Source organism: Atractosteus spatula, chromosome 3 (genome assembly GCF_055471065.1).
Source record: "Atractosteus spatula isolate fAtrSpa1 chromosome 3, fAtrSpa1.hap1, whole genome shotgun sequence".
Classification (NCBI taxonomy): domain Eukaryota; kingdom Metazoa; phylum Chordata; class Actinopteri; order Semionotiformes; family Lepisosteidae; genus Atractosteus; species Atractosteus spatula.
The window spans coordinates 21,249,587-21,276,862 of NC_142708.1; the positions used below are offsets into that span (position 1 = coordinate 21,249,587).

Consider the following 27,276-nt stretch of genomic DNA (forward strand, 5'->3'; position numbering starts at 1 on the left):
GGGCTGCTTTCCCTACAGTAACACTGGGAACCCGACAAAGACAAAATCCGCTTCTAGAAATTATTGTTCACCTTTAATTATCACTTTTTGCGGAGATTAAGCTGTTGCAGCCAAGCTAATTTTTTGTATTTCTTAATTAAAAAAAACTGTAATGCTATTTATGTTAAACATAGTATTAACTTTTTGAGGGTCTTTAATGAAAACTTCGTTTCTTTTATATTGCAGGAGTCGCTGTATTCATTAGCTCTAAAATGCCTTATTAGCCTTTCTACGGTAATTCTTCTTGGTCTGATTATTGTATACCACGCAAGGGAAATTCAGGTAATGTTCAATTTTATTTAAAGATACCTTAGGTTTAAAGCTAACTTTTTTTTTAACAAAGCACAATGTTTTAAACCGATAGCTGTCTCTATTTGCACATACTTATTTTATTTCCAAGTGTCACTGCTTCATATTGTACTGTATACGGGTCTGGGGTTGAATATGCATAGAGAAAAAGAGAAAGATGATTAAAAAAAACACGTTTTCCCCTTTCATAGGTTATGCGTCTTAGAGCAGAAGCTTGCAGATGTTTCCTTCATGTTTTGCAACATTTTACTTTGTGAAAGTAATTGGTAATAGAAATTCTAAGCGCATTTTAAAGGTCCTTAGAGTTAAGTAAAAAGGAACTTCAGAAGTTAAACTAATAATACACAAAATTATCCAGAAAAGTTTCGACTTCCTGCTTGCAAATCTATAGTTAAAATCAGACACTTAAAAATATTAAAATAAAACTAGTTACAACGTTAATGTTAATGTATTATCAGATAACGCGTCTGCATTGTGTGGAAACGTTTCTACCGTTAAGCGCGCAGGAGCAGTTTTGAAGGGGCTGTGTGCTGTCGACCGCAAGGATTGTGTATGTACAGTACGTACTGTATTTTGCTAGATATTGTAATTTTAGTCCTTTATTTTGAGGGAATGATGCTTTTAAGAGCTGGACGTGTTCCGTAGGTTCTCAATAAACGTATTCCGTTTAGCCTTTTCTCGTGGGTGTAACTACAGTATGTTAATTCTTCGTCCTAAGCACTGGATCTCATACTGCATACATTTAATATAAATCAGTCAGGAAAGCTTCTGGTTTACTTGAGCACAGTAGGCACTCGGTATACGTACGGAATTTAACTGAAGAGAAAGCGTTCGTAGCTTTTTTACCTGAATATGCGGTGTCCTTCACCCCATTTTGTAAATAGATTATTCACATATGTAATTAAATGTTAACTTTATGCGCTTCTGATGTGTTTTGTACACATTACTACTGTTCAATTAAATGATTAATCCATACACGTGTTTACACAGCTGATATTGACCCGACATTTTCCAGGTACTGTAGCTCTTTCTGGTGAAGGACAGGGATAGCCTTTTCTCAAAAGTGGTATGACTGTGTATCTCTCAACACCAAAAAATCTGAAGCAGTGAACTCTGAATCCACCTGAGTAGTCTTTAACAGAGAGCCGTTACGTGCAGTTTTTCTTATTGTAGAATCCCTTGAATTTATAATTAACATTGCGCAGATGGGGGTTGATATTGGTTTATCTGCATGTGTATATAACATAGCTGTGTATGTTTTTGTATGCATAAGTATATTATAAAAGACAGGTTATGGTAAATATTAGTCTCCTTTAAACCTGTGTATACTGTATACTGTGTAACGCTGTCGAAAATGTACTGTATAGTATGTACCTTTACCTATAAGCAGTTGATATTGGAAAGAATCAATCTAGCTGCTTCACTGAATGTGCGTGTAAAACACAATAAACCACAGCAACCATAATAAAGAATTTGTCAAAAGAAACTAAAAACAAATCAAATTAAAGACTGAAAAGATAAGGCTCATCATTTTTCTGTTAAAAACAACTAGTTTTTAAAAGAACATAACTGAATTGGTAGTATTGTGGTAGTAAATTCTGAAAACAGACTTCTGTGCTTTCAGGGCCAAATTTACTTCTTTTGCTTTTATCCAACTCTTTTTTGTGTATTGGGTATAAGTACAGTAGATGTGCTCATCCAAGTATTTATTGGTGTTCTTCTCTATGGGCAATACGCGTAAGAGTTCAGAAGCCTTGTTATGTCAGCGTTTCTTATACTGGATGCTAAATACAGCAAGAGAAGTATAACCTTTGCTTTGATTGCCATTTTAACATGACAATATCCATAACATGTCATGTTTATGAATAAAAAAACATGTTAATATATTTAGCCATTTTATTTATATTAATTTAATTCATAACATTGTAGAAAATTCATTTTTTACAGTTAATATGTATTTTTATGATAGAAAGCAAATAGTCATCTTTCCATCATTTGTTTCATATTCTGAAGTTAGTTGTATGAATCTGAAGCAATGCAGGATTTCATTAAATTATGTTGTTTGTCTTTTCCGAATGGGAGAAGGAACGTCTTGCACGCACAAGAAGTGCTGGAAAGGACAGTAAAGTCCGTGATCCTAAACATACAGCTCATACAGTCTGAGGCCCAGCATAGTAATTGTTAGCATTTATAAGTCATGTAAAATAATGCAATCAAAGCTCAAACAGTTTGAAATCTCCTTTATTCCACATCAGACCTCTAAATGTTAATTGTACCTAATGAAATCTATTGTTAATATTTCTGAAAGACAATGTAAGTTTACTCTGTAATAATTACAATAGTAACGAAATGTGTTCAAATTCATGCATTTAACATTTTTCAGAGGTGTAATCCATTCTAAATTAAGCTAGATGCAATATCCTGGAACCAGTGTGCATATTACAATTCACCATTTAAAATTGATGAAAATGGATGCCTTTAGATCTTCTTTTAAATTCATCAACATCTGTAGTCCACAAAACACAATACACCATATGTTATCTCCACTTTTCTGAATATTTAGTAAAGTAGAAAATCTGTTTTTTTACAAAAAATCCCCATTCATCACTTTAGTAAAGGCTTTATCATGTAAACTAAAATCCCAATGATATTGTGAAGTAAAATGAAAGTACTAAGTTCCATGCAGCATCTCTTTCTTACATAAAAATGGCCACGCAGATAAAGATGCAAATTGGCAAAATGCTGATACAATCCAAATACAAGGTCATACAATTCAATTAGTGCAGATATATTTTTTCACTTCTTATATTTAACATTAGATTATGAAAATCTAAGACATTTATTCAAAATCCAGATTTTATAAAGTCTTTTACTGATTGGATATATTGAATAAATTACATTTTATGGAAGTGTTGTTCAGGCTCTTGTCAGATATTCATATCATACTGCATCATACTGCTGTTATACCCCTGGCAAGGTACAGTACCTGACTTAGATAACTTCATTAAAATACCCCACGTTTTAAAAGGGTACTTTGTATAAAAGTGTCAGACAAAAAATAACTCAATTCCAAAGCTTGGAAAACTGGGGGAAAATTGGGGAAAATTAAGAAATGGCAGTAAACTATAAGTTGTGCATTCAGCGAAACTATAAGTTATAGAACCTTCTAATTTCAACAATGTCACAATATGAGTTACTTTTTTGACTCGATTCTCAACAACACCAAAAAAAGCAGTGCTTTTTTTGAACAAAACAATCACTGTTTAATATTATGTTTTCAAAAATGAATGTAGGTATTTTCAAAGATGTTGTCTTTTGCTTTAATTTTACTTTTCCCAAGACTAGCTAAACCCAAATGGAAAAAAATGTATATTGTTGCCATGCTACATTTGTAGCACACAATTTTTTACAGTTTACAATTTTTTAGAGGAGATCAAGAGTTAATAGTGCCCTGTAGCCACACAATGTTCAAATCCCTGTTTTTCGGTGTGTTTTATAATTTGCTACTTGCTTCTAGTATACCATGTGATATGATATAACATATATTTTCCCCCTTTTTACATTAATTTAGGAATTAAGAAAATGTATTTTTTTGCTGTGACCTTGAACATAAAAAATCTGGTAGTTTAAAATTCTGTGTCAGTAAATAACGTTGAACTCAAGCACACTATAGTACAGTACAACCAGACAACCAGTGCTGTTGCATCAATTGATTGAACTGCAGTGTGTGGGAGGGTGCTTTCACTAGAGAGTGAAGGGAGTAGGATTGTTTTAGATTACTTCTGTGTGTTTATACAGTACTTACCTTTTAAAATCAATTGATCTTAGAAATGATCACTTTTAAAAATCAAGAGCAGATTAAAAACAACCAAAGAACATTACCAGCATTATTAATATCCTATATGTTTCAGATGGAGAACAAAATTATGTACAGTGTAGTAGCTAGTTAGTATAGAAGTAAATTAGGTATAGCATTGTCTCTGCATTTCTGATGTCAGGAGCTATGCATTACATTTACAATAATACAAAGCTTTTATGTGATGCATGTTTTTTCCTACTGAACCAGTGTATGATGGATTCTAGCACTGTGCCATTCCCAGACATAATTAGTAGAAAAAAGTAGTTTTATTCATCAACATTCTTATTCAAACCATCATTATTTGTCTTTAGGAGGTTTAAGGGGGCTTTTGCTTTTATTTTCATTAAATGACACAAATTAAACGCTAAACAAAAAGCACCTTTGCAAAAACCGTGGTTTTCCAATAACTAGAGATAATTATATATACACAGTTAAAAATAGCAACTTTTTCATTGTTAACTATGATATGCTAACTTGTTTGGTTATGATATTACAAGAGTTGTTATGTGTGTGTTGAAAATGTTAGTTAATGTCTTCATTCTCCTTTTTACTGCTGAGTATGAAATGGCAAAATGCACAGCAGGAAATGCATACTGAGTCTAAAGTGATAAAAGTGGTGTGTTCACTCATAAAAGGCAAAAAAGTGAGCCAATTTTAATGACAATGCCACAGCTCAGGGAAGGAGAGGAAATTATTGTGAGTATATTGCTGGAAGGACATCATAATGTGAAGTCACTAGGGCATTCAAGATCTTTGCCCATCCACCATTACTAGAGAACAACAGATCTCAGATGTGAGAGAAAAAAAAACTGCAATTGACTCAGATCCGGTTAATCTGTATAATAGCCGGGGAGAGACCAGATGAGGGAACACTTCCTCACAGTATCAGCAATAGCTGCTAACACAATTTGGCATCATGGAAGACCCACAAAACTGATTACAGCTATCAGATGTCGAAGAGCTGGCAGTATGCAATCAGGTGACCCAACATTTGGAAATGTTATGACTCAGCAAATTAGGGCTACAAGATTGCGGTTTACACATTAACATGGACATCAGTGTCCTGTATAATAACAAATGAGAGAGTGGTAGTTTCTGATGAGTTCTGGCTGTGCTGGCTTTATTTGGAATCCCACACAGCAGATATATCTAGTTCAGAATTAAAAGATACAATTACTGTACATCACAGAACAATGCTGCTTAGAGTGGCTGAAGCATTGTGTGAAAGCGATTTAAAATTGATATTGTCACTAAGCAATTAAATAGCTTATTTTCTGACAATTTTGAGTGTTAGCCAGATGCTCCTGGTATCACTGAAGTGAATGGAGAGTGTGAAAATGTAGCAAATGCTGCCAAGTTCAGAGTTTGAGGGTATGGTTTTCACTTTCTAGGCAGAGCGTTTTTTTAAATAACTAGAAGCAGTTCTGCAATAGAGTAAATGGAATATTAAGATGATATTTTGTTCAGTAACTGTGTTAAACAAGGGGAACCGGCCCTGGTCCTTTTCTTTTATGTTCCACTTTAAATAATCAATAGTAAAAATGTGCAAAACATGTTTTCAGCCATATAGTAAATTATTTGTTTCAGATAAATAAGGGATGGCTATCTGTGGTCCACAGTTTTTGGTTTTGTCCTAGCAAATGATCCCAAACCTTCCATATTAAACATATCACCTTGTAAAGTGGCCAAAATGTACAGTAACTGTTCGATGTGTTCAGAAACTGAAGAGTTAAAGGTAGTCTATAAAACTTGCTGGACTATGGCTCTGCGGGACCAAAGCTGACCAACCCTGCTTTAGAATATATTATTAAATGCTAAGAGGATTGAAATAAAACAACTTGCATCATCATGGATTGTGATGTTTTTCACTCTCTTTGAACTGTTTCATAAACTGTATTTCTTTTTCTGTACTTCAATCAAGTTACTGTATACCAAACATCTTAATCCGTGCCACCAGAGGTCTGAACGAGCCACTTAATAACTGGATATATGGAGGCAAAAAATGTAAAGAACCGTGTTTAAAAAAATACAGACATTTGTATTCGATATTTTGAACATTCACCATAACAGTATATTCATTCTTCTCCTGTTTGTTTTTAATTTGGTCCTTTTTTCTTATTTTGGTGTCCTATATCCATTACTGCCAATGCCATTTCATCAATGACATCAGTTTTCCCATTTCCCTGGTGGTACACTAAAATAGCCTGGAATGTGTTGACCGGGCTCAAGTGCAATCACACACTGTCAAGAGAATTGCGTGCACACATTTGTTTTAGCGCACGTGTTAATAGGCACCCTCAAAATACAGTGTGGTGCTTTACTTTACTTTTTTCAGTCTTCGAAATTGTAGGTAACTTAGTACTTTCACAAATCCAATTTGAGGTTCTTTGAAGGAAAGATAAGCACTTGATGTTGACAAACCTTACATATACAGCTCGCCGCTCATCGCAATCTGCACTCGGCAATGTTTTTTTTATTCACTTTCTTTACATGTCTTCAATTTTCACTACATTCGAAACGTACAAAACTTACATAAGGAGACTGATGTCTGACCCATGCTATCCAGCCTAGCTTTTAATGAAATAATTCATGAAGTAAAAAGGCTATGCATTTTTTAGAACCCATTTCAGATTTTATAACTATTTTCATGATAAAAACTACATGTAAACCAAAAGGTTGCAGGCAACTTTTATAGATTCTAAGTCTTTACATCTCAATAAGATATGGCTTCAGATTTAACAGGCCAGAAGTTCCATCCAGAATCATCTTTCCAGCTAGGGAGGTATCCTGCACCCCTAACTCAAAATGTAGTCATTTTGATTGGGATATACCGGACACAACACACAGAACAGGTCACACTACTGTATATTGTACCTGTGTTAAGATTCTCTGTCCCAAAAATACTTAACTCTAGATATGTTTTGCTCACTAAGGCAGGTTATCAAGTTTATGTGTAATTGTTGCAGCTTTGTTCCAGCCATATACTTAGCATTTTCTGTTGTTCAGATCTGTATTCTTCTGCATTCTACTTTTTGTTTTTAATAAAAGTTGGCATCCACTCTTTTGCCCATGGTTCCTTGAAATAAAGACATTTCTACACTACCTAATCAAAAATATACAGTATATAAATTTTGTGTGAGATTATGTTACGTGTAAATTTATTAGTATTTTTATTTTATACTGTTCTGTTAAAATTTGTATCACATGTATAAAGTTTTACTTCTGTGCAGAAACATGCTGCATGCAGGAGAACATCTGAACAATTTTAAATAGCGGTCATACAATGTGATATACTATATCAGTACCATTCTTACTGAAGAGTATGTCCTCATCTGCTACCATATGCATATATCCTCATAAACAGAATTACCACCATATTGTGAAACCAAAACACCATCATATTTCACCTTCTGTGAAATTCCAAGCAGGCTTTTTAGTACAGGATTTTGATTGATCCATATTAGTCACCTTGTATTGGTATAAAGTAACACAATTACATAACGTGAAAACTCTACAGTATAATCTTATGAAACAAGTTTTGCATGTATTACTACTAATAATTACATGAGGAGGAAAAGTCCTGGCAGTAATTCTTTTAGTTTTATTGTATTTATTGTGGTTTTCACCCCAAGGCACAGTGTTTTAAAGTAACAGGTATCTCACGTAAAGTTCTGATTTAAAAGCTACATGTCTCTCCCCATTGTGCTCTCAATAAATAAAAATAATTAAGAGAGTTTTTATCTTCCTTCTGCAGTAGCCATTGATTTGCCAAAACCAGTTCAAGATCTATGTTTAGTACTAGTTTAAGTATTAGTCAGCTATAAATTGTTAACTTGTAAAGGTTAATTTATGTGGATTTAGCAATAATTTTTAGAAACTTATAACAGGCCCTTTGTCTCAGGCAGTTTGAGATATCTTTAGATATCTCAAAATTCTGCTGTTTTCAAAAGTTACCAATTTTTCTGTTTTTTGGAAGTTTTTGTATCATTGACTTTTTTAACTTTGAGTTAACCATGCAAAAAAGTGTCCACTGTCTAATAATTCAATTGTAGACTTTACTTGACTTGTTTCTTTTCTTGTTGTTTTACAATTGTTGAAAACATCTCCATTCCATTATAGTTGGTTGTGTGTTTATCATTGGAATTACATTTGATTATTTAGGCTGCTGTATTCACCGAATATAGTAAAATTCAAATGATTAATGAGCTGTAAAAAAGCATTAGAAAACGTTGTATAGTGAAAAGTGGTCTGGAAAAAGCATAACGTGATACAACATTACTTCTAAGTAAAACAAATAAATAAATATACTGTAGATGGATTTGTCCTTTTAAGCCTTATCTACACTGTTATGTTTTATCTAAAGAAAATAAGATGCTGTAAGTACTGTAAGTTGTTTTTAGGATGTGTTGCTTTAATTTCAGAAAGCTGCATCTTCGTAATTTCTCTGCATCTTCAAAACAGGTGTCTTGTGCACAGTGCTACACACATACAACTGCAGTCCGCTAAGTGGTATGATTCATTGAATAATAGAACACAGTTCTGAGTCTTGATAGCTGGTATTATTCAGATGAATTACTTAAAAGATAACATGGAATTGTGATTCGTTAGCTGGAATGCTACATTTTGCTCATTATGATGTTTTAGATAAAAATTACAGTAGATTAACACTTGCATCTTAATTTTTTACACATTCAGGGGTATGCTACAAAGATTCAAGTCCAACAGTTACATTTTGCTATTTGTTTTGAAAGTCAAGAATACTTTTCAAACACTTCCATTCCAAACACTTCCGTTTTAATTTTTTACACATTATGACTCAGCAGTATGCTTTCAAGATAATCCAACAGTTAAATTATGCTGTTTGTTTTGGAAGTCAAAGTCAAGAATATTTTTCAAAGACTTCCATTTTCATTTTCTGATACCTATTGAGATGTGAAAATGTCTAATGATTTTTGATTGTAGTGAGCAAATTACTAATGCTGTAGATGTCGTTTTATTTAATTAAGTATGGAGTAATACATACTCCTTACTTTTAAGGATGAAATGCACAAATAAAGATGAGTCTTTGGACTATATATATCCCTATTGCCCCAAATATAAAATGAACGGCTGTGCAATTTAAGTGTTACCAACAGATTATAAAGGTTAATTATCAAGGTTGATAAGACAATGATAAAGAATCAGCAACGAAATCATTAATGCATATTAACACAGATGGCTTCTTCACAGAGAATGCAGTTGTGTTCCATTTTATATGATTGCTGTTGTGTGTTCACTAGCCTCTAGCTCTGTCTAGTTTTTGACCAGATGATATCATTAGCTTTTGAAATAGTTTTATTTTTAGTGTTTATACTTAAAAATGCAGCTTCTGTCTGATATCTTATTAAAACTGTGTGAAAACATTAAAGATAAATTTTCACTTCCCAAAGGACATGCGATCCATCATTTGGTGAAAGATTGAAATAAAGGTTTAAATTGTTTTTCTCACATATTTGTATATACCTAAAAGCTTATTTGGGAACTCTTTTAAAGGGGAGTCTCTTTTCTTGAATTTTTCAAATAAAATAGAGGAACTGATTTACTTTGAGGACATTACCCATTGTTCTGAAAGAGGTGTTCAACTCATGTCATGCTGTCTCCATGCCATCATTTTTCATTTGATCCAGTGTGTAGTCCCAGCAAATTTCTTATGAAAGAACATAGCATTTTCTGTTTTTGTCATGAGAATAATAAAGATAGAACTTTTTAATATTTATTCTTTCACATGTAAGGGATATCAACATAAAATTTATGGTAGCTTTTCATCTGTATAGAGCTGTCTTTATATACTGTATTTACCTATGAAACTAACCAGGACACATCAGAGATTATTTAATATTTTATGAAAACATGATGGTCAATCCCCAAGGATCGTGACTACTAATATTACTCAATATAACTAATAATGTAACTCAATACTGTATATTAGCTAATATATTACTCAATATCTTTGTAGGGCTTAATTTAAATATCAACAATATTGTAACACTCCAGAATTATCGCCTTTAAAAAATATTCTATAGATCAGTTAAAGCACCCAGAACTACAGTTCTTTTAATTTTATGTGCTTTATTTTTATAAATTAATCTCTTATATGACTATTAGATCCTGCTCCACTGCGACCCTGAATTGGATGAGGGGGTTAGAAAATGAATGGATGGAGGAATGGATGGGCAAACGATTTTTAATTTAGCTTTGTTGCTGATAGGTTAAGCTTTCGAAACTCAGCCCCAAAGTCATGTGAATGATTTTTCGCCCTGTTTCATTGGTTAAACGCAATGATCACAAGCATCACCACTGTAACTGGGATGTGTAGTTTTTAATTCAGTTTGAATTATAACTGTACATACTGTCTTTGTATTTGGCCAGGGCTTTAAAGAGAGGGCGCGCCAAAAAATTTCGGTGCCGTCGTCTCCGCTTTAAAGGTACCCCCGTGCTGGAAGAATTTGACCTCGGAACATTTGCCCAGCGTACTTACAGTATATAGCACTTTTCTAGACACTCCACTCAAAGCGCTTTACAGGTAATGGGGACTCTGCTCCACCACCACCAATGTGCAGGATCCACCTGGATGAATCGACGGCAGCCATAGTGCTCCAGAACGCTCACCACACATCAGCTATTAGTGGGGAGGAGAACAGAGTAATGAAGCCAAATCACAGATGGGGATTATTATGAGGCCATGAATGGTAAGGGCCAAATGTGATATGTTGATTTCACATTTCAGTTTGTTCATATTTGACATTTGATTATTTTGTTTTTTTTTCACTTCTGGTGCCATAAATATCAAGAATTCCTTTACCATCTAGAATCGTGTTGTTGTTTTTGAACACTGAGTAATATTCGGATAGATTGGCAGAAGAGCCCACATTGTGATGAAAGCCTTCCTTTCTCTGGCTTGGTACCAGCGAGTGTCTGAAAGCTAGTGTTGAGCACTGCAATTGAATGCCAATTTAGTCTTCTCTTTGTTTCTCCAGCCAATGTCAGATATTTGTCATAACTAGGACTCCACCCAGAAAATTCCTGATCCCATACCAGCCCTATAAACCATTTCTTAAGTAAGTCCTTAAGTATTGTTTTTCTTGAATGTTCAAATGTGAGTTTCAAGACCAATTAATAAAAGACATGCAATTTACAGTATGTTGATAATCCTACATAAACTGCATCAAGTCCAAGCACCATGCACTATGATCTGGTATCTGTTGATAGTCATGTAGATGAAAGGTCAGTACACTGGCATCATTTTCAGAACATTCCCCAAAGGCATGGCACAGCAGTGGTACCATTAAAGTAACCCTTTTTTAGATCACTTCAGAGGCCTATCCTTCAAATCAGATTGTCATTTTGGGCATTATTCCTAGAATTAATAATCAGCCCTCAAACCTTTCTATACTTTTGTCAAGTAAATAGAAAATAGAAGAGCATGAAGGACAGAAAATGTTAGTAACAGAAAATAGCTGGTAACAGCTTCGCTCATATAGTATGAGTCTGTTCCAAAGAATTATACTATTTACTCATTAGAAGTATTCGCTCTTATTTCCAATCAGTTTTTGTAGAATCATTAGAATATGTGGTTTAACATAAAAAACTTTTTCAGTTATAAAAGAGATTGTGATTTTTTTGTTTTGTGTGCTGTGGAGAAGATATCTTATTTCTCACATCTTACTGATGGCAGTAATGCACATTGATGACACAGAAACTGTTTTCTCTCTCTCACTGCAAGACAAACCATTTTATGTTTTCACATATGAAGCTTTTTTTGTGTCAGATTTTGAAGGCTAAGTAATCAAAGAACAAAGTTGTGATAGAATGGTATACTTGAATGAATCTATATGGTGCTTTGTATTCAGCTTTTTCCCTTTTATTTAGAGGAATAGATGAAATAAACATTCTAACTTTTAAAGATATAATGTGTCTGAGAGAACAAGGCAATACTAGAAGAACAATATCACTGATAATTCCAAGGATTTAAGTGTTATAAAAGCAGAAACACCAAGGACAGTCAACTTGAGAAAATTTAGGTATACCTATTATTCTGAAATCTGTTACAGCATCTACCAATACTCACATTATTTTATATTTCTGAAAGGATTGAAATGATTATTTTCATTGTCATATATTTCATTGAACAGTTTAGTAGTGGTACTCAAGTAGAAAGAGTATTTTAAGAAACAAAAAACACTAAACAGGCTATTACACAGACATGCATTTCAACAATTATAAAAGACAATCACAACTGTCTTCAGTTTGACTTCATCGTCCTCCTGAGTCCTAGACTGAACCACATGAGACTAAGACATCTGTTACATTCACTTCAGCCAACTGAGTAAAATGAGAACAATGTGGTTTGTTTTTTCATTGGCAAGTTATACATACTGTATTTTAAAAAGTATGTCACGTATTGGTAATCTAGTAATTATTTATAGGAACATATGTTTTAGTATGAGATTTTTAACAATTTGTAGAAAATAAATGTAGTATAAAAATAGATTAAAAAATCTAGAGAAACTGGAAAAAAAAATAGTTATTACACTACAAGTCTCGGGCTATAAAAAAATGTATATGTATATACAGTACATACAGGTTTAGAACAAATGTTGAACTTTGTGCCAGAATTGAGGCACTTAATAAGTACTGAAATGTAAACTTTTCCTCTTTTTTCTATGCCAGCTAGTGTAACTACAGAACATACTGTACACCATGTTTTGTAGAATGAAATCTGTCTGTAACTTGATCCCTCAGTCAGGTTTCAGGTAACTCTTGATGACAGGAAACTTCTGAGTGTTTTCATTGTACAACTCGGTAACTGAATGAACAGACACATTAAATATCTGATCAGGTGATCATTTTTATATCAGAGTTAGCTACTGCTAATGTTTCCAGGTGGGGAAAAGGCAGTACCAATGTGACATAGAAAACAGCAGTCTTTAAAAGTACAAACAAGTAGACTATTTAATAATATTATTTAAAAGTATTTGTTTAGTGATAACATTTTGCATAACATAAGCAACGCTCAATACATATTTTATTTAGTGTAAGCATGATTCAATAATGTTAGTAAGCAAAATAAAATTGCTGTTTAGGACTTACTTTTTCAAGTCATTCAGATTAAAACATGTATCTTTCAAGAAACTGTAAACGCTGTCTGCAATGATAAGTAAGATGAGATTTACTCTGCTAAGCAGGCCTTGAGTGGAAAGCTTTGATATCATAAATAAAACATTACATTAATCTCTAATCGAGCTAAACCTCTCCTGCCCATTTACTAATGAGATTGAAGCATTTCTTATAGTGACAAGATATATGTTCCAATCTCCACATTACATGTATTAAATATTGAGTTGTAGTCCATTAAACATATTGTGTTTTCCGAAGCCAGCCGCAAAGTGTTTTTCTTTAAGGAGTCACTACAACAGATACTGTATATAGGCAGGCACAAGGAAATTCAACTCTTTTAAACTTGAATAGCATTTGTTTTTTCATTTAAGGCAAAATTAAAAATTCATACTGACCTGCTAATTTAGCCACTATGCTGTAGGCATGTTTCATGTTTAGAAAATAAAACATGTTATCTTGTGTTTGTAGCCATAAGTTGATTTTTGTGTTTGTGAGCATTTAAATTAAAGTTACTTAATGTCTGTGAGGCTTAAGTAAGATGACCAGATAAAATTAAAACAAAATTTTGCATTAAAGGCTTAGGTAAAATTATTTAGTCACAGAGTTCTTAATGGATATGAGCAACATGTTCCACAATCAAGGATTCTGTATACATACAGTATATATGAGAAGACTCATTATGGGCACCCAGTGATACCTGAAACAGCAGATCTGAGGTCTTGGACTATACTCATGCAATAAGTCTTTAAAGCAATATGTAAATAGAATGTTTGGTGCATAATATGTAAGCAGAAGAAACATTAAATCCACGATAAATTTTACAGGCATCCAATACAATTTACACACGACAGGAGTGGCTGAGACAGAGTAGTTTTAAGTTTGCACATTAGTAGCTTTACAAAAGAAGAAACCTAGGGCAATGCATTTACAAGTTATAAGCACTCAAAAGAGAAAATTAGGTCTTTAGTGCAAGAATCTGGGTGAATGCACTTAATTTAAGTCAATAAAATAAGTCACAGCTCATTTCATGTAATATTCATAACTTCCTTGGACTATTTTATACACAGATCACAGTGAAATTAATTGAATTAGTGTAATTCAGTTATGCAGTTGTTTCAAGTCAGTATATTACACAGCTCATGAAATTCTGGTAGGTAAAGTAAAGTCACTGAACTTAAATGACAGCTAGAGTAAGCAGCTTTAGTGCTTAAATCCATATTTCAGCACTCAAACACAGATTGTAGCTGAACCCAGACCGAAGAAGCTCCTGCTAGCATCTGTTGATTACACACAGTAGAAGGATCACTTTCTTCCTGGTGGTAAAGATATTTTTCTCGCCTCCTAAGGGAGTGGAACTGCTCTGGAAGTAATCACTGATCCCTGACTCCAGCTATGTACTGTAGCTGTCGGCACGTCCAAAGCAGATATTGGCAGATATTTTTTACTGGCGAGACCTGTGGTCTACGCCTTCTTCATTCTTTCCTACTGTATCACAGGGATTTATTTGTTTTGCAAATGGGTATCATTTTCATGATGAGCACATGAAACTAAAAAGGGTGTAGTATACACATAAAAAGCAATTGGCTTATTTCCGGTATGTGGCAGCTGGAGACATTGGTGACCAAGCTTTAAACTTAAAGTTTTACATGATACCAAAACTTTCCTGTTTCTTGTTTCTTACTCCTCTTATATCGTATACCACACTAGAAAAAAGAACAATACACTACATTTACAGTTCTTAATAATAAGAACTATAGTATACTGTATTGGATAAATGGGTATGAAATGTTAACACATGCACTGTACATGTACATGTACTGTAGTTATTCTAAGTAGCTCGCAAGATCTCTACTGGGTCATTGGCTGCCATGTGAGAGGTTTACTCTTGTTTACTACATTTTGCTAGCACATGATACAGGAAATGATTTGCATTGGTAGCCAAGGTAAATAACCAGTTTACTTTGGCTAGCCATCCAGTTTCATTATCTTGAAATGCTGTAGCAAAGCATAGAGCCAAGCAGGTTTCACTGAAAAGATGTACAGTAGCATTTTTCACTTTGTATTCTGTGTTTTTATTTTACGAGAATAGAGAGTTTGACATTTGAATATGAGCAGAGAAAGTAGTTTGTGTGATGTCAATCATCTAGCCATTTTTTAACACAAGCTGTATGAAGCTTGAGAATTGAATCCGGTTCAAATCTTGATTCAGGGGTAAGATATTTCAAAATCTGTATTAAATTGTTCTTGGAATAACGCCTGCCAGGTGTGAAGTTTACTAATATGTTTCTTTTTCTTTTTCAATAGATATGGTTTGATACGCTGTCCTTATTTTCAACAAATTCAAAGTACAAATTTTGATATCAGACTCCATCACTACAACTTGTTTGACCAGTTCTTGAATGAAACCTAACAATCACTAGAGGCTTCAAAGCAATGAAGCCTAGTTAGAAAACCAAAGAAGGCTTAACAGCTGAAATGTTGTGTATTTTCTTTATTTTTCCAAATTAGAAAACATTTTATTGGGGCCTCTTGAGTGACTCAACCAGGGTACAGGAAGCACTCACTTGAACACAGGCGGAGTTCTGTGATCCAGGTACTGTTGGTTCAGTCCTAGGTTGTGTTACTAACCAATACTGACTTGGATTTCCAGAGCAGGTGTGCCATGTGAGTGCTTCTAAGGGTTAGTTTAAAAAAAGTAGAACACTTTATGAACTTAGTGCTTTAAGAACTGCAGATGTTAGATTGAGTTCATCACTCGCATGAGAACAGATTCCCTATCCCTGTAAATCCCTGGGGTCTATATTGATAGATCATTATGCTTCACTACCAGATTTGACAGACAGGGAAATACAGAAAGAATTACAGCAAATGTTGAATGAAAATTCTTATCCTCATGAGGATAAAACCAGGAGTTCCAAAAGCAGTCAAAATCAAGTGACTGTTTTTCAGTGTAAAGGTAGCCTAAAACAGGTAAATTATAATGATATACAGTATTAATCCTTTATTTCTTGCCTCACATCTTTTCAAACCAAGGGACTAGTAAGTTATTGTAACTTATTTGCAAGCTGCTTTAAATAGCAATTCTTGTTTTCCTTAAACAAGGGGTTGTCCTGTTACTTTCTGATCCAGGTTTTGTGCTGTTCTGCCCACCACAATTCAGAATATCTCAGAACTCTGTTCGAACTTAGACACAGCAGAGATGCTTCCAATGTCAGCATTACTTGAGAAAATAGTGGAAACATAAACATGTGTTGGTCTAGCAGAACTACAGTATCACTAGAAGTGGCAGTGAAAACAAGGCATTATGAAATAAATTGTTTACTGACAGATTTTAATGATTTTTTGTGAACCCTTTTCACCTCTTGCAACAATGTTGCCTTGTATGGAATAAATGGTTAAAACTTTAGTTCACATTTATGATGATAATATACTGTATGTGATTACTTACTGTAATGCAGTATTCAGAACCTCATTGAAAGAAAAGTACATCCTACAGCAAAGTGCCCCCTGTCACTATAGTTCAGAAATGTTTTTGAAATACTGGTCAGAGGGGAAGAGTACCTCCTACTTATCTACCTGACAACAAATTTAGCCTCCTCCCAAACTTTAAAAACAAGCACACATTAGCTTACCTTGAGGTCTTCCATCCCAGTGCTGACTAGGTCCACACTTCCTTACTGAGTTCTGACGATATCAGATCTACAATGGGTAACTGCTATTGTCAATAATTAGTGTGAATCACTTCAGCCTAGCTGTTGTTTTGAGTGTAACGCTGAGGCTCCTTTATATCAAAGTTGGCAGTTATCTGTTGATGCCTATTGACTCTGGATCAATCGGCATCATTGTGTTATGTGATGTGAATGCCACTTTTCATACATTGTTATCCTTCTTATTCTTCCAAATGTCTCAGGGACCTCATGAGTCTGTCTAGTTATGTTCCTTGTTGGGAATAAGAACTTTTTTATAGCATTCATTTTCCGTCTTTACACTAATTATATAACTGAGCATAATGTTTTGAGTCTCATATTCACAATTACAAATTGAGTCATGTTTCACTGTTCATTTAGAATATGGCTAACATTTTTCTCAGGTTTACATTTTTTTTCAAGCTCTGTTAAAATACCTGGTAGGTTTGTAAGTAGAAAAGGCGTTTATTACTATTCTGTAAATGAGACTCAATTTACAGCAATAAATTTACATGATGTTTTTGTTGTTGACATCATGCATAAGAAAAGGCAGAACTGATTTTTTTGTCTTTAGATTTAAGTCTGGCTTCCAATGAATGAATAATGATGTATTGAAAATACATCATTTTCACATCTGAAATATTCAGTAGGCGAATACACAATACTGCAAGCAGAAGCTTCTTCCTGTGTAATGAAACTACAAGGCCAATTCAGACAATTTAATTTATATAATGAATTATTGTAGATTAAAATTGTAACCCATTTATATGCCTTGATAGTTTAACTTCTTTAGTACTTGAGTATGATAATTAACAGAAAATTGAAAATACATCATTTTTACATACGGCAGTCTTGATTTTTTTAGTTTAACAGGAAACATGGTTACACTATATCATACAGTGTTATGCAGGGAGTAAATAGAAACAATGTTGTCATACTGTGGTGGACTGAGACCAATGTACCTGAATTCATCATTATCAGAAAAAAAATTAGTTGGAATTTTCATTCAAGTAAAATTTGCCCATATAAGCAGACATTTGACAAAGTGAGAGCACTGTTGCATGTCACTCAAGTGCAGTGCTTACAGAAAAGAAAGTAAGCTGGCTATAAATTACATTAATAAATGAAAGAATAAAGAAAGATACATTTCATAAGCTGGCTAGGGATGTTGTAGGATTAGGATCCTGGAACCGATGCTGCAGGCAAGTGTAACAAGGCGGATAAGGGAAAGAAGACATGGAAGACATTGCTGGCTTCGGACAGATGGATGGGGAAATTGAAAAAGGGAATGGAAAAGAAGATAAGGTAAAGGAAAAAGTGGGCCTGCCAGGGACCGTGTACAAGCCTGGGAGTGAAGCGAAATGATGGGTATAGGGAAAGCAGAGAGGACAGGACTGGGGCTATGGCACCCGCATCAGTTGGACAAGTCAATGGAGCAGGATGGCATAGCAACTCTGGAGGTCAGAGGAGTGTGTGGAGGCCCACTTCATTGGAGGCCAGACTGGTGTGGCTGGGTTGCAAAAAAAGATGAGCTTAGCGGAAAGATGTTGGAGAGAAAGAAGATTCGGCTGATGGAAAAATTATGGTGACGTTGTATAAGGATAGACAGAGCTCGACAGGCTGACACTGACCACAGGGAGACATTGAGTAGGAGAGATTGATCAGGCTGAAGCTCGAATAACACTTGAGTTAACAGTTGAGAAATTCAGCTTCAGAATCAGGCTATAGTTGTGTGCCTTGCTGAAATGGTCTTAGGGTTTGATTTCTTTCAAGCAGGTAGAAGTAGGGTTAGGGTTAGGGTTAGGGTTAGGTGGTGGGTTAGCTTTAGCTTTCCCTGGAGGGCTCCCATCCAGGTATTGACCAGGCTCACACCTGCTGAGCTCCAGTGGGTTGTGAGCTGCAGGGTGATACAGCTTCTGGATATTACAGTATACGCCTGGATGCTTTGAAATACAAAGTGCCCAATCTCTGCAGGATAACTACAGAATAGGGTGTCATCATGCACATTTTAAAACTGTGGTCTTCTATTTGAAATAAAATGTCTGGTAAAATGTTGTTCATGTTTATTTTACAGTAAATCTACAGTAAAATGTGCTCATTTTAGATAATCACTGTTCTTCTCAGGTTGGCAGGGATCAAGTGGATGAGTTCTACAAGGGTTGGATGGCCTTTACTCAGTAAAGGTATCCTCAGCTTGTCATGCAATGCCTACCCCTTAGAAAACTATGTACTCATGATCTTGGAGTGTTATAAATCAGACATGCCATGCTTTAGTCCTCAGTCTGATGTTAAAGCTGATATGGATATGAAATATACAGTGGGTGTGGTACAGTGTGAAAAGTGATAGGCTCAGCTAAACATGTCAGAGGACTTACTGTACATACATTTGTTTTTTGTCCACAGATGGGTCCACAAAATATTTTTTTTGTGATTCAAAACTTTTAGAAAACGAATAAAAATGTATGTAAATTACTACTGTAATAATTATTACAATAATAATGTCAGTATATAAAAATACAGTGATTTATTTACCTATGTAATAGCTATTTGTAGGCATTTACACATCTATTTAAATTATACATTATACTGTACATAAATTCTTTTTTGTTGTTCTGACAGCATTGAGGGATGCTTATAGCTGTGAGCCATTTTTAAATTCCACATGGACCCTTCTCGCTACCCCTTAAGATTTCCAAGAAAAAAATTGTTTCCATTTTTTTAAATGCACGCCTTTGCAAGCCTCCACTTCTAAATTTAACTAAGACAGTTTCTTTTTAAATGTAGACATGGAAAAAACATGCCTACTATTCTCTTTGCTAAACACACAAATCTTCAGAATATAGGTCTTACTACTTTTATTATTGAATTATTTATTGCAGTGAATTTATATAGTACTTGCATCTAACTGAGAAAAGATCAAAACCTTGCTATTGAAATAATGTGTTGTTGATGTCCCAGAATACATCTTCACAAAAACCATGGGACATCATGTACATTTTAAGAATTAAATGTTATGATATGCTGGTTTATTTTCTGAATTCATAAATGGCAATTAGTTTCAAGTAGTAACAGAATAAAATTTTGAAATAAGTGATGCCAAACAGAACAGTTGGAAGTACTTTAATGGTTGGCACATTAATAATAATAATTAATAATTGCTCACACTTATATAGCACTTTTCTGGACATTCCACTCAAAGCGCTTTACAGGTAATGGGGACTCCCCTCCACCACCAACAATGTGCAGCATCCCCCTGGATTATGCGACGGCAGCCATAGTGCGCCAGAACGCTCACCACACATCAGCTATCAGTGGGGAGGAAAGCAGAGTAATGAAGCCAATTCATAGATGGGGATTATTAGGAGGCCATCATTGGTAAGGGCCATTGGGAAATTTGACCAGAACGCCGGGGTTACACCCCTACTCTTTTCGAGAAATGCCCTGGGATTTTTCATGACCACAGAGAGTCAGGACCTTGGTTTTACGTCTCATTCGAAAGAGTAGGGGTGTTACCCTGGCATCCTGGCCAAATTTCCCCCTGGCCTTTACCAATCGTGGCCTCCAAATAATCCCAAACTATGAACTGGCTTCATCACTCTGTTCCCCCCACTGATGTGTGGTGAGCGTACTGTGCGCACTTTGGCTGTCATCACATCATCTAGGAAGGATGATGGGAAGCTTCCATGTCCCTATTCTGTATTCTAAATGTTTTGTACTGTATAGTTTTACATCTGTACCATTTTGCAATAATTTATGTGAGCATTATCGAAATTTTTAAATCTTATGAATAAGGTACATTTAGACGTCCTCCATAGACCCTAATTAGATGGCAGTAGCATCGTCTCTGTTTTTTGTTTACGATATCTTGCTAAACTTCTTTTCTTGTACTTGGATTTCCAAACTGACAATATAAATTGAATTTAATATAAATCTTATTTGAGGGTGTTATGAGTGGGGAGCTGCAAAGGAACAGGCAGAACTTTACTCCATCTGAACTTTAAAGTTAAACCTGAAGCAGGCTCCACAGTAGAAGTTCACTTTTCTGGATGGAACTGATCTGCTGACTTGAAATTTGATATAATGAATTAAATAAAGATACAGTATATCGATCCATGTCAGCCCAGGGCTTATCCCAGGAGCACAGAACTCAAGAATGAGATACACAACAACAGACACCGGGACAATGTAGAGACACCAGCTAAGCTATCTAGGCTTTGGGTTGTGGGAGGAAACCAGTTCACCCAGTGAAAACCCACTTACACATGGCAGAGTGCACAGGAGTACCCAGGACCAAGAGATGTCTGGCAGCACTGCTTAAAGCCATAGCACCATACTGCCATACATAGTGGTATGGTTTCTAGCAGTGGTATGGTATTACAGTATATCTCAGTCATATTATTTCTAAATAAATGTATTAATCTGCTTGTAAGTGTATTAAAATAATGAAAGTGGAGAATTGCCTTTATGAATATGTAACCAAAGGCAGTCACATACAGTATGTTCTATTTATACATGTAACCCGTAAATTGGAAATTTACTTAAACAAGGCTAGTCCCAGTCCCTGAAATGTCTAAATCAAGTAAATGGGTACAATTTCAGCTCAGTCACATGCAGTTATTCTATCTTTATCAGACGTTTATTAAAACCATCTGTTGCAAGATTTTTTATTATTCCAAACTGCAATGTGGTGTTTTAAAAGTGATGTGTTCAGAAATATTTTGCAATTGTAACGCATTTTATTATTTAATTTATTCTGAAATTGGTCTCTTTTTTCTCAAACATTAAATCATTATGCAATATGTTCAAATAAAGTAGACAAATGCAACAGCTACTGTAATTCTTCATGTTTTGTATTGTTTAAGCTATTGTAAGAAGCCTCAAAGAGTTTACATAAGACATTCAGAACCGAAACATTGCAGTTGGAAACTTTTCTTATCTTAAAAAGCTAATTATGACTTATCATGGTACTGCTCAAAGTGTTTCCTATGGCAAATCATTCCGGAAACTGCATTACAAGTTTTTGACTAAAGTGCTGTTTTGAGTTTTAAAATAGTCACTGCATTCCCTTTTATCTATATTGGTATTCAAGCTGAAGATTACCAACATCATTAAGAGCTTTTTCTATGTGGAGTTTAGTTTCACATATTACCAATAAAGTGTTTTTATTTATATATGCCGATGACATGTATTACTGTAATATTGATATTGCAACCTTCTGATTCAGAACTTCCTTGTAATATCAGTGATATACAGTATCTTTTTTTCTGGTGCATTAGGTAATATGTACTCTGTGGATAACTACCTCCTACGTTTTTGATAGCAACACCATTTGTACTTAATCTTTTAAAATGTTTTTGTTGAAAATGTCTATGCTTTATTACAATGCTTTCTACTATACCTAAAAATAATATTTTCATGTTATCTTTAAGCATCAAATTTTGTGTGGTTTGTAAGGGTCATTTAAAGTTGATTATAATAATGTTTTTAAATATATATAGTAGTTTTGATTTCATTTAAAAAAAAATAATTTTCTATAATTCTCTATAGCTAGCTGACTGTATTTGTGTCAAATGATAGGAATTTCTTTTCAATTTGAGCATCACCAATTATTTTGTTTTACCCAACCAATCTGGAATAGCCAGTTTTATGTGTCTCACATCTCGGCAGACAGCTAGAAACCCCGTTACTGCACACAGGGGAGAATGAGGAATTGTTGGCAGACTCCTCTGACCCACCCACCTTCGAGCCAGATGTCTTTCAGCGTGTCACAGGCAACACCAGCCATTTACACTGGCTCCACACTGGCAGGAGCAGAGGCTGCAGGGGACACTGCTGAAATAGAAACAGAATAATCCCATCCTACCTTCAGAAGTGCTCAGCCAATTGTGAGCCTAACCCTGGGGAAGCCCAGTCATAGTCAGCTAATGAGCTTGAACCTGTGATTAAAAAGCCTAACCTGCCTTAAACCGCATTCAAGCAAGTGACTTTAGTGGTTGAGTCAATCAGGAGGCCCTGAATGATAGGATTTCTTATACAATTCCATCAGCTGAATTCCTTGTTAAAAAGATATGTTAAAAAAACACCCGTTGCTTTGCTTTTCAGTATGTACATTTAATGGAAGCCACATAGCACCAGTATTTATGAAATTGAAATTTCTAGTGTTCTAGTTTCAATTATGAAATTGTGTTCTAGTTTTCCTTTAAGTCTGGATTTTGAGTCTCCACAACATCTTTTAGTTAAATCAGAAAAATGAGACTACTGTATATGTATTTGACTTTTTGTGATATATATATGTTTTAAATACCATTGAATTATGCAGCTGTGATACATAAAAAAACATTTTCACCAGATTAAAAATGGTTCGTCAAAGATAACGTGTACATGGTGTTTGTTGTTTGTTTATTTTTAAATGATGTCAAGAGACCAAAAAGAAAAACCCTTAAAAACATTGTGGAGAAAAATGAAATTTTATAGCTAATTAATGAGCCAGAAGTAGAGGAAAAGCATCTAAACCAGGTCATCTGTTTAAAGGAAGTCTGTGAAATACATTATGCAGATCACACAGGCAACAGCATTTCAGTGTTTTGAAATAAAGCAGAGTGAGAAAATGCCCTTAAAGCTATATTTTAACTAGCTGTATGACTTTTGATTCACAAATGATATTTGCCTAATTTGTAACTCCTGCTGATATTAAATAAGGCATTACTGTCAACAAGATGATTCATTTCAGTAGGTTAACAATATGTTTTGAGAAACATCACTGTTAAATGAAATAGAAGGTTATCACCTTCCAGCCTAATCTTGCAATCTTAGAAGCTAAGCAAGGCTGGGCACAGTCAGTACTGGGATAGGAAACCATAAGGAAAACAGAACTAGTGTTGGTAGACCAGTAGGTGGCAGCCTTCCCTCTGGACTAGAGTATCCAAACAAGTACAGTATGTAGTCAGGGGACGCTGTTCTATAAGTAGTTGCTCTACAGATGACACAATAAACCAAGATCCTGACTACTTGGTCATTAAAGCTACCATGGTATAGTACATACGAGCAGGGGTGCTAACCCTGGTGTCCTGACAAAATTTCAATTTAGTCTTATACAATCCCTAAATTTCACCCGTAGTTTAAATCAATGGGCTTTTCAGCCATTCATTTGGTTAAATAATCTCTCACTTCTTCACCTAATGTGCTTTGGTGGGGCTGCTGACACAGAATGACTGTCACCAAGTGGGTGCTGCATTTCAGAGGCGGATGAAGTGGGCCTCCACTTGTATGTGATGAATTTACAATCTTTTGGGATGCAAAGTGTGATACAAATGGAAGTACTTTTAATTAGCTGTTAAGATTAAGTGTAATGAAAATCACAGTTCATTGGGCATATGTACCTCACAAGCGATGCTTTCACAGTTGCTGCTTTCACAATTTATTCTTTAAATTCAGTTTTGAAATATGATGGATGCAAAGCAAAGGCTTTTTTAAATTTGAAGATTATTTAACATTGCAAAATGGCTGTAGTGTTTGACGTCTGTCACTGGTCAGTGTCCTTTGGTTGCCATCCTCTTGCTGATCCTTGTCAACTGATGCATTTGCTTTTATTTGCAGTTGTTTATGGTGGACAATGGTGCAGACGACTGGAGGATAGCCATGACGTACGAACGAATTTTCTTCATCTGCTTGGAGATATTAGTGTGTGCTATTCATCCAATTCCTGGGAACTACACATTCACATGGACAGCACGCCTTGCCTTTTCCTACACTCCATCCACAGCGTTGGCTGATGTGGATATTATACTGTCCATACCAATGTTTCTCAGATTGTATCTCATTGCCAGAGTAATGCTGCTGCACAGCAAACTTTTTACTGATGCCTCATCACGAAGCATTGGAGCACTGAATAAAATAAACTTCAATACCCGTTTTGTAATGAAGACATTAATGACAATATGCCCAGGAACTGTGTTGCTGGTTTTCAGCATCTCACTGTGGATAATAGCTGCATGGACCGTGCGAGCTTGTGAAAGGTACGTTATTTTTCTCTTTATAGTATCAATTAATGAGCACAGGGCTTGCAGTATGATTGAAAGTTTAAAGAAGCAGTAAATCATATAACCTTTGAATTGAAACTAGGAAAACTCTGTGTTTTGTGAAAAGTACTTGTTTTTGATTCTTGAAATGCGAGTGATTTTTCATCACAAGATCTGAAATAACTTGAATTTCTAAAAAGTTGGGTGGATTTATGATTACACTAATGCAAAGTCTAGATGTAATGGATATATTTAAACCTCTGCACTCCTTGGAAACCAAAAATAAATGCTTCCCAAATTAACCTGACCACTCAAGTACATAATAAACAAGTTTAAATTGGACTTTATGATGCAGTGCACATACTGTAGTGAACAATTTATGTTCAGTATTAAGTTTTTACTAAATAAGACAAAATGAATAAACTACATTCAAACCACTGTGGAAAGATTGTCTCAGTTCAAAAGTCTGTGTTAGAAGTGTGCAGGTACAGTAATAATATCTTTTAACACTAATAATTGAAAAAAAAAACGAATGGCCTGATTTTTAAAAGTAGTCACATGGATATAACCGAATATGATAAGCTAAGATCAGTCTGTGTGGTTATACCTGATATCTAATGTACTAATAAATGTCAATTTACTGTGCTTAATATTTAAATGAAGATATACAGTAAATACTACTGAGATATTGGACTGATGTTGATTTACAACACAAAGTCTGTCCACTAGGAAGTAGTGAACTATTGTGTTCTTAAGGAGTCTTTAGGACCATCGCTCTTCATAATTTACATCAGGGTTCTGGATTTGAAGTTCACAGATAGTTACCCAAAGAGGAAGATTAAAAAACACTGCAGGAACTGAAAAGAAAATGTAAGAAGACAGAATTCAAGACAGGGCAAACACGTGGCATCTGATATTTAAGGTACAAGAGTTGCAGAGTGTTTAGATAAAGGAAACATAAACTAAATATAAGAAATAAAAATACTGATTTAAAGAAACTACAGATTAAAAAGTAGAACAATTGTTTAGATGGATTTTCAACTTCTAGTCAATGTGGCAATGAAGTAAAAAAAAAACAGAATTGGTATACATGTACTGTACAGTTAAAATCGTAGAATTAAAGTCTAGGGATTTTATTATTAAACGTGTACAATGTATTAGTAAGGTCCCATTTTGAGTATTGTGTACCTCTTTTGGTCACCAAAGTAAAAAAAATTATATAGTGCTGCTCTGGGATCAGCCCGTTAAAGAATGATCATGTTTGTTCACAGGCTTGAAGGAATATTCAGCCCTGACAGGGTAAAAGAACAGAACATTTATAGTCTTGAAAAAAAGATGTCTAAGAGGGAACACGATTCAAGTATTCAAACGTCTCAAAGGAGTTGTCAAAGTAGACCTTATGTAGTTATTCAGAATCAAGAATGAAACATGAACCAGAAGACGAGTGGAAGTGCTTCACTAAGAGGAGCTTTTTTCACACAAAAGGTTGTGGAACGAGATACCCAGCCACGTTGTTAAAGCCGATACCCCCGTTTCTTTCAATAAAATGTTGGATGAGCTCCTTGAATCACTTAGGTAATAAAATCCAAACAAGATAGATGGGTCCAACTGTCTCCTCTCGAGTGCAGGCTTGTTCTATTCGTATGTTTTAATTAAATTATTCACAATCTGCAAAGCAACCAGTCATGTTGTTGAAACTGATCACCTTGCTTCTTATAAGAAAGAACAAAGATGGGTGGATGAAATCCCTCAGATCAATTAGCTATTGGGTACCAAATGAGTATGATTATCAGTAATGTTTCTTATGTACATAAGTAATGTGCAAAAGGTAATCGTGCTTTCCAATATTGACACATTGTCTACACAACACTAGCTAAATTGTATGGCAAGGAATAGAGTAATTAAGAGATATGTATATTATGTTGGAAACTTCACAAAAATAACACTGTAGTTACCACAGTTACAAATGGTTTGTCTAGTTACTATATACTGTAAACTTCTTCACCTCCTTACAGTATGTTTTCCTAGAATGCCATTATCTTAGATGGAGACCTGGGGATTGATTCAGTTCTCTGTCATATAACATTGCAAACGTCTACTGTAGTGTATAATGATAGGGTTCCTTGGTGCATCGTGCAGTATTGTATTGTAGCTCAGTGAGTTGCTTCTTTCACCAGAGCACCAGAGTTTTGTATTCAGTATTTTTCAA

General features: G+C 34.8%; 1 protein-coding gene across 1 annotated transcript in view; it reads left to right on the forward strand.

The window, feature by feature from the left end:
- kcnn2 (potassium calcium-activated channel subfamily N member 2) overlaps positions 1 to 27,276 on the forward strand; it is a 95,674-nt gene that overhangs the window by 26,147 nt on the left and 42,251 nt on the right. The window contains exons 3-4 of the mRNA XM_088910888.1: positions 226 to 321; positions 24,646 to 25,064. Coding sequence (XP_088767014.1) covers positions 226 to 321; positions 24,646 to 25,064 — 515 coding nt within the window. The remainder of the gene's footprint in view (positions 1 to 225; positions 322 to 24,645; positions 25,065 to 27,276) is intronic.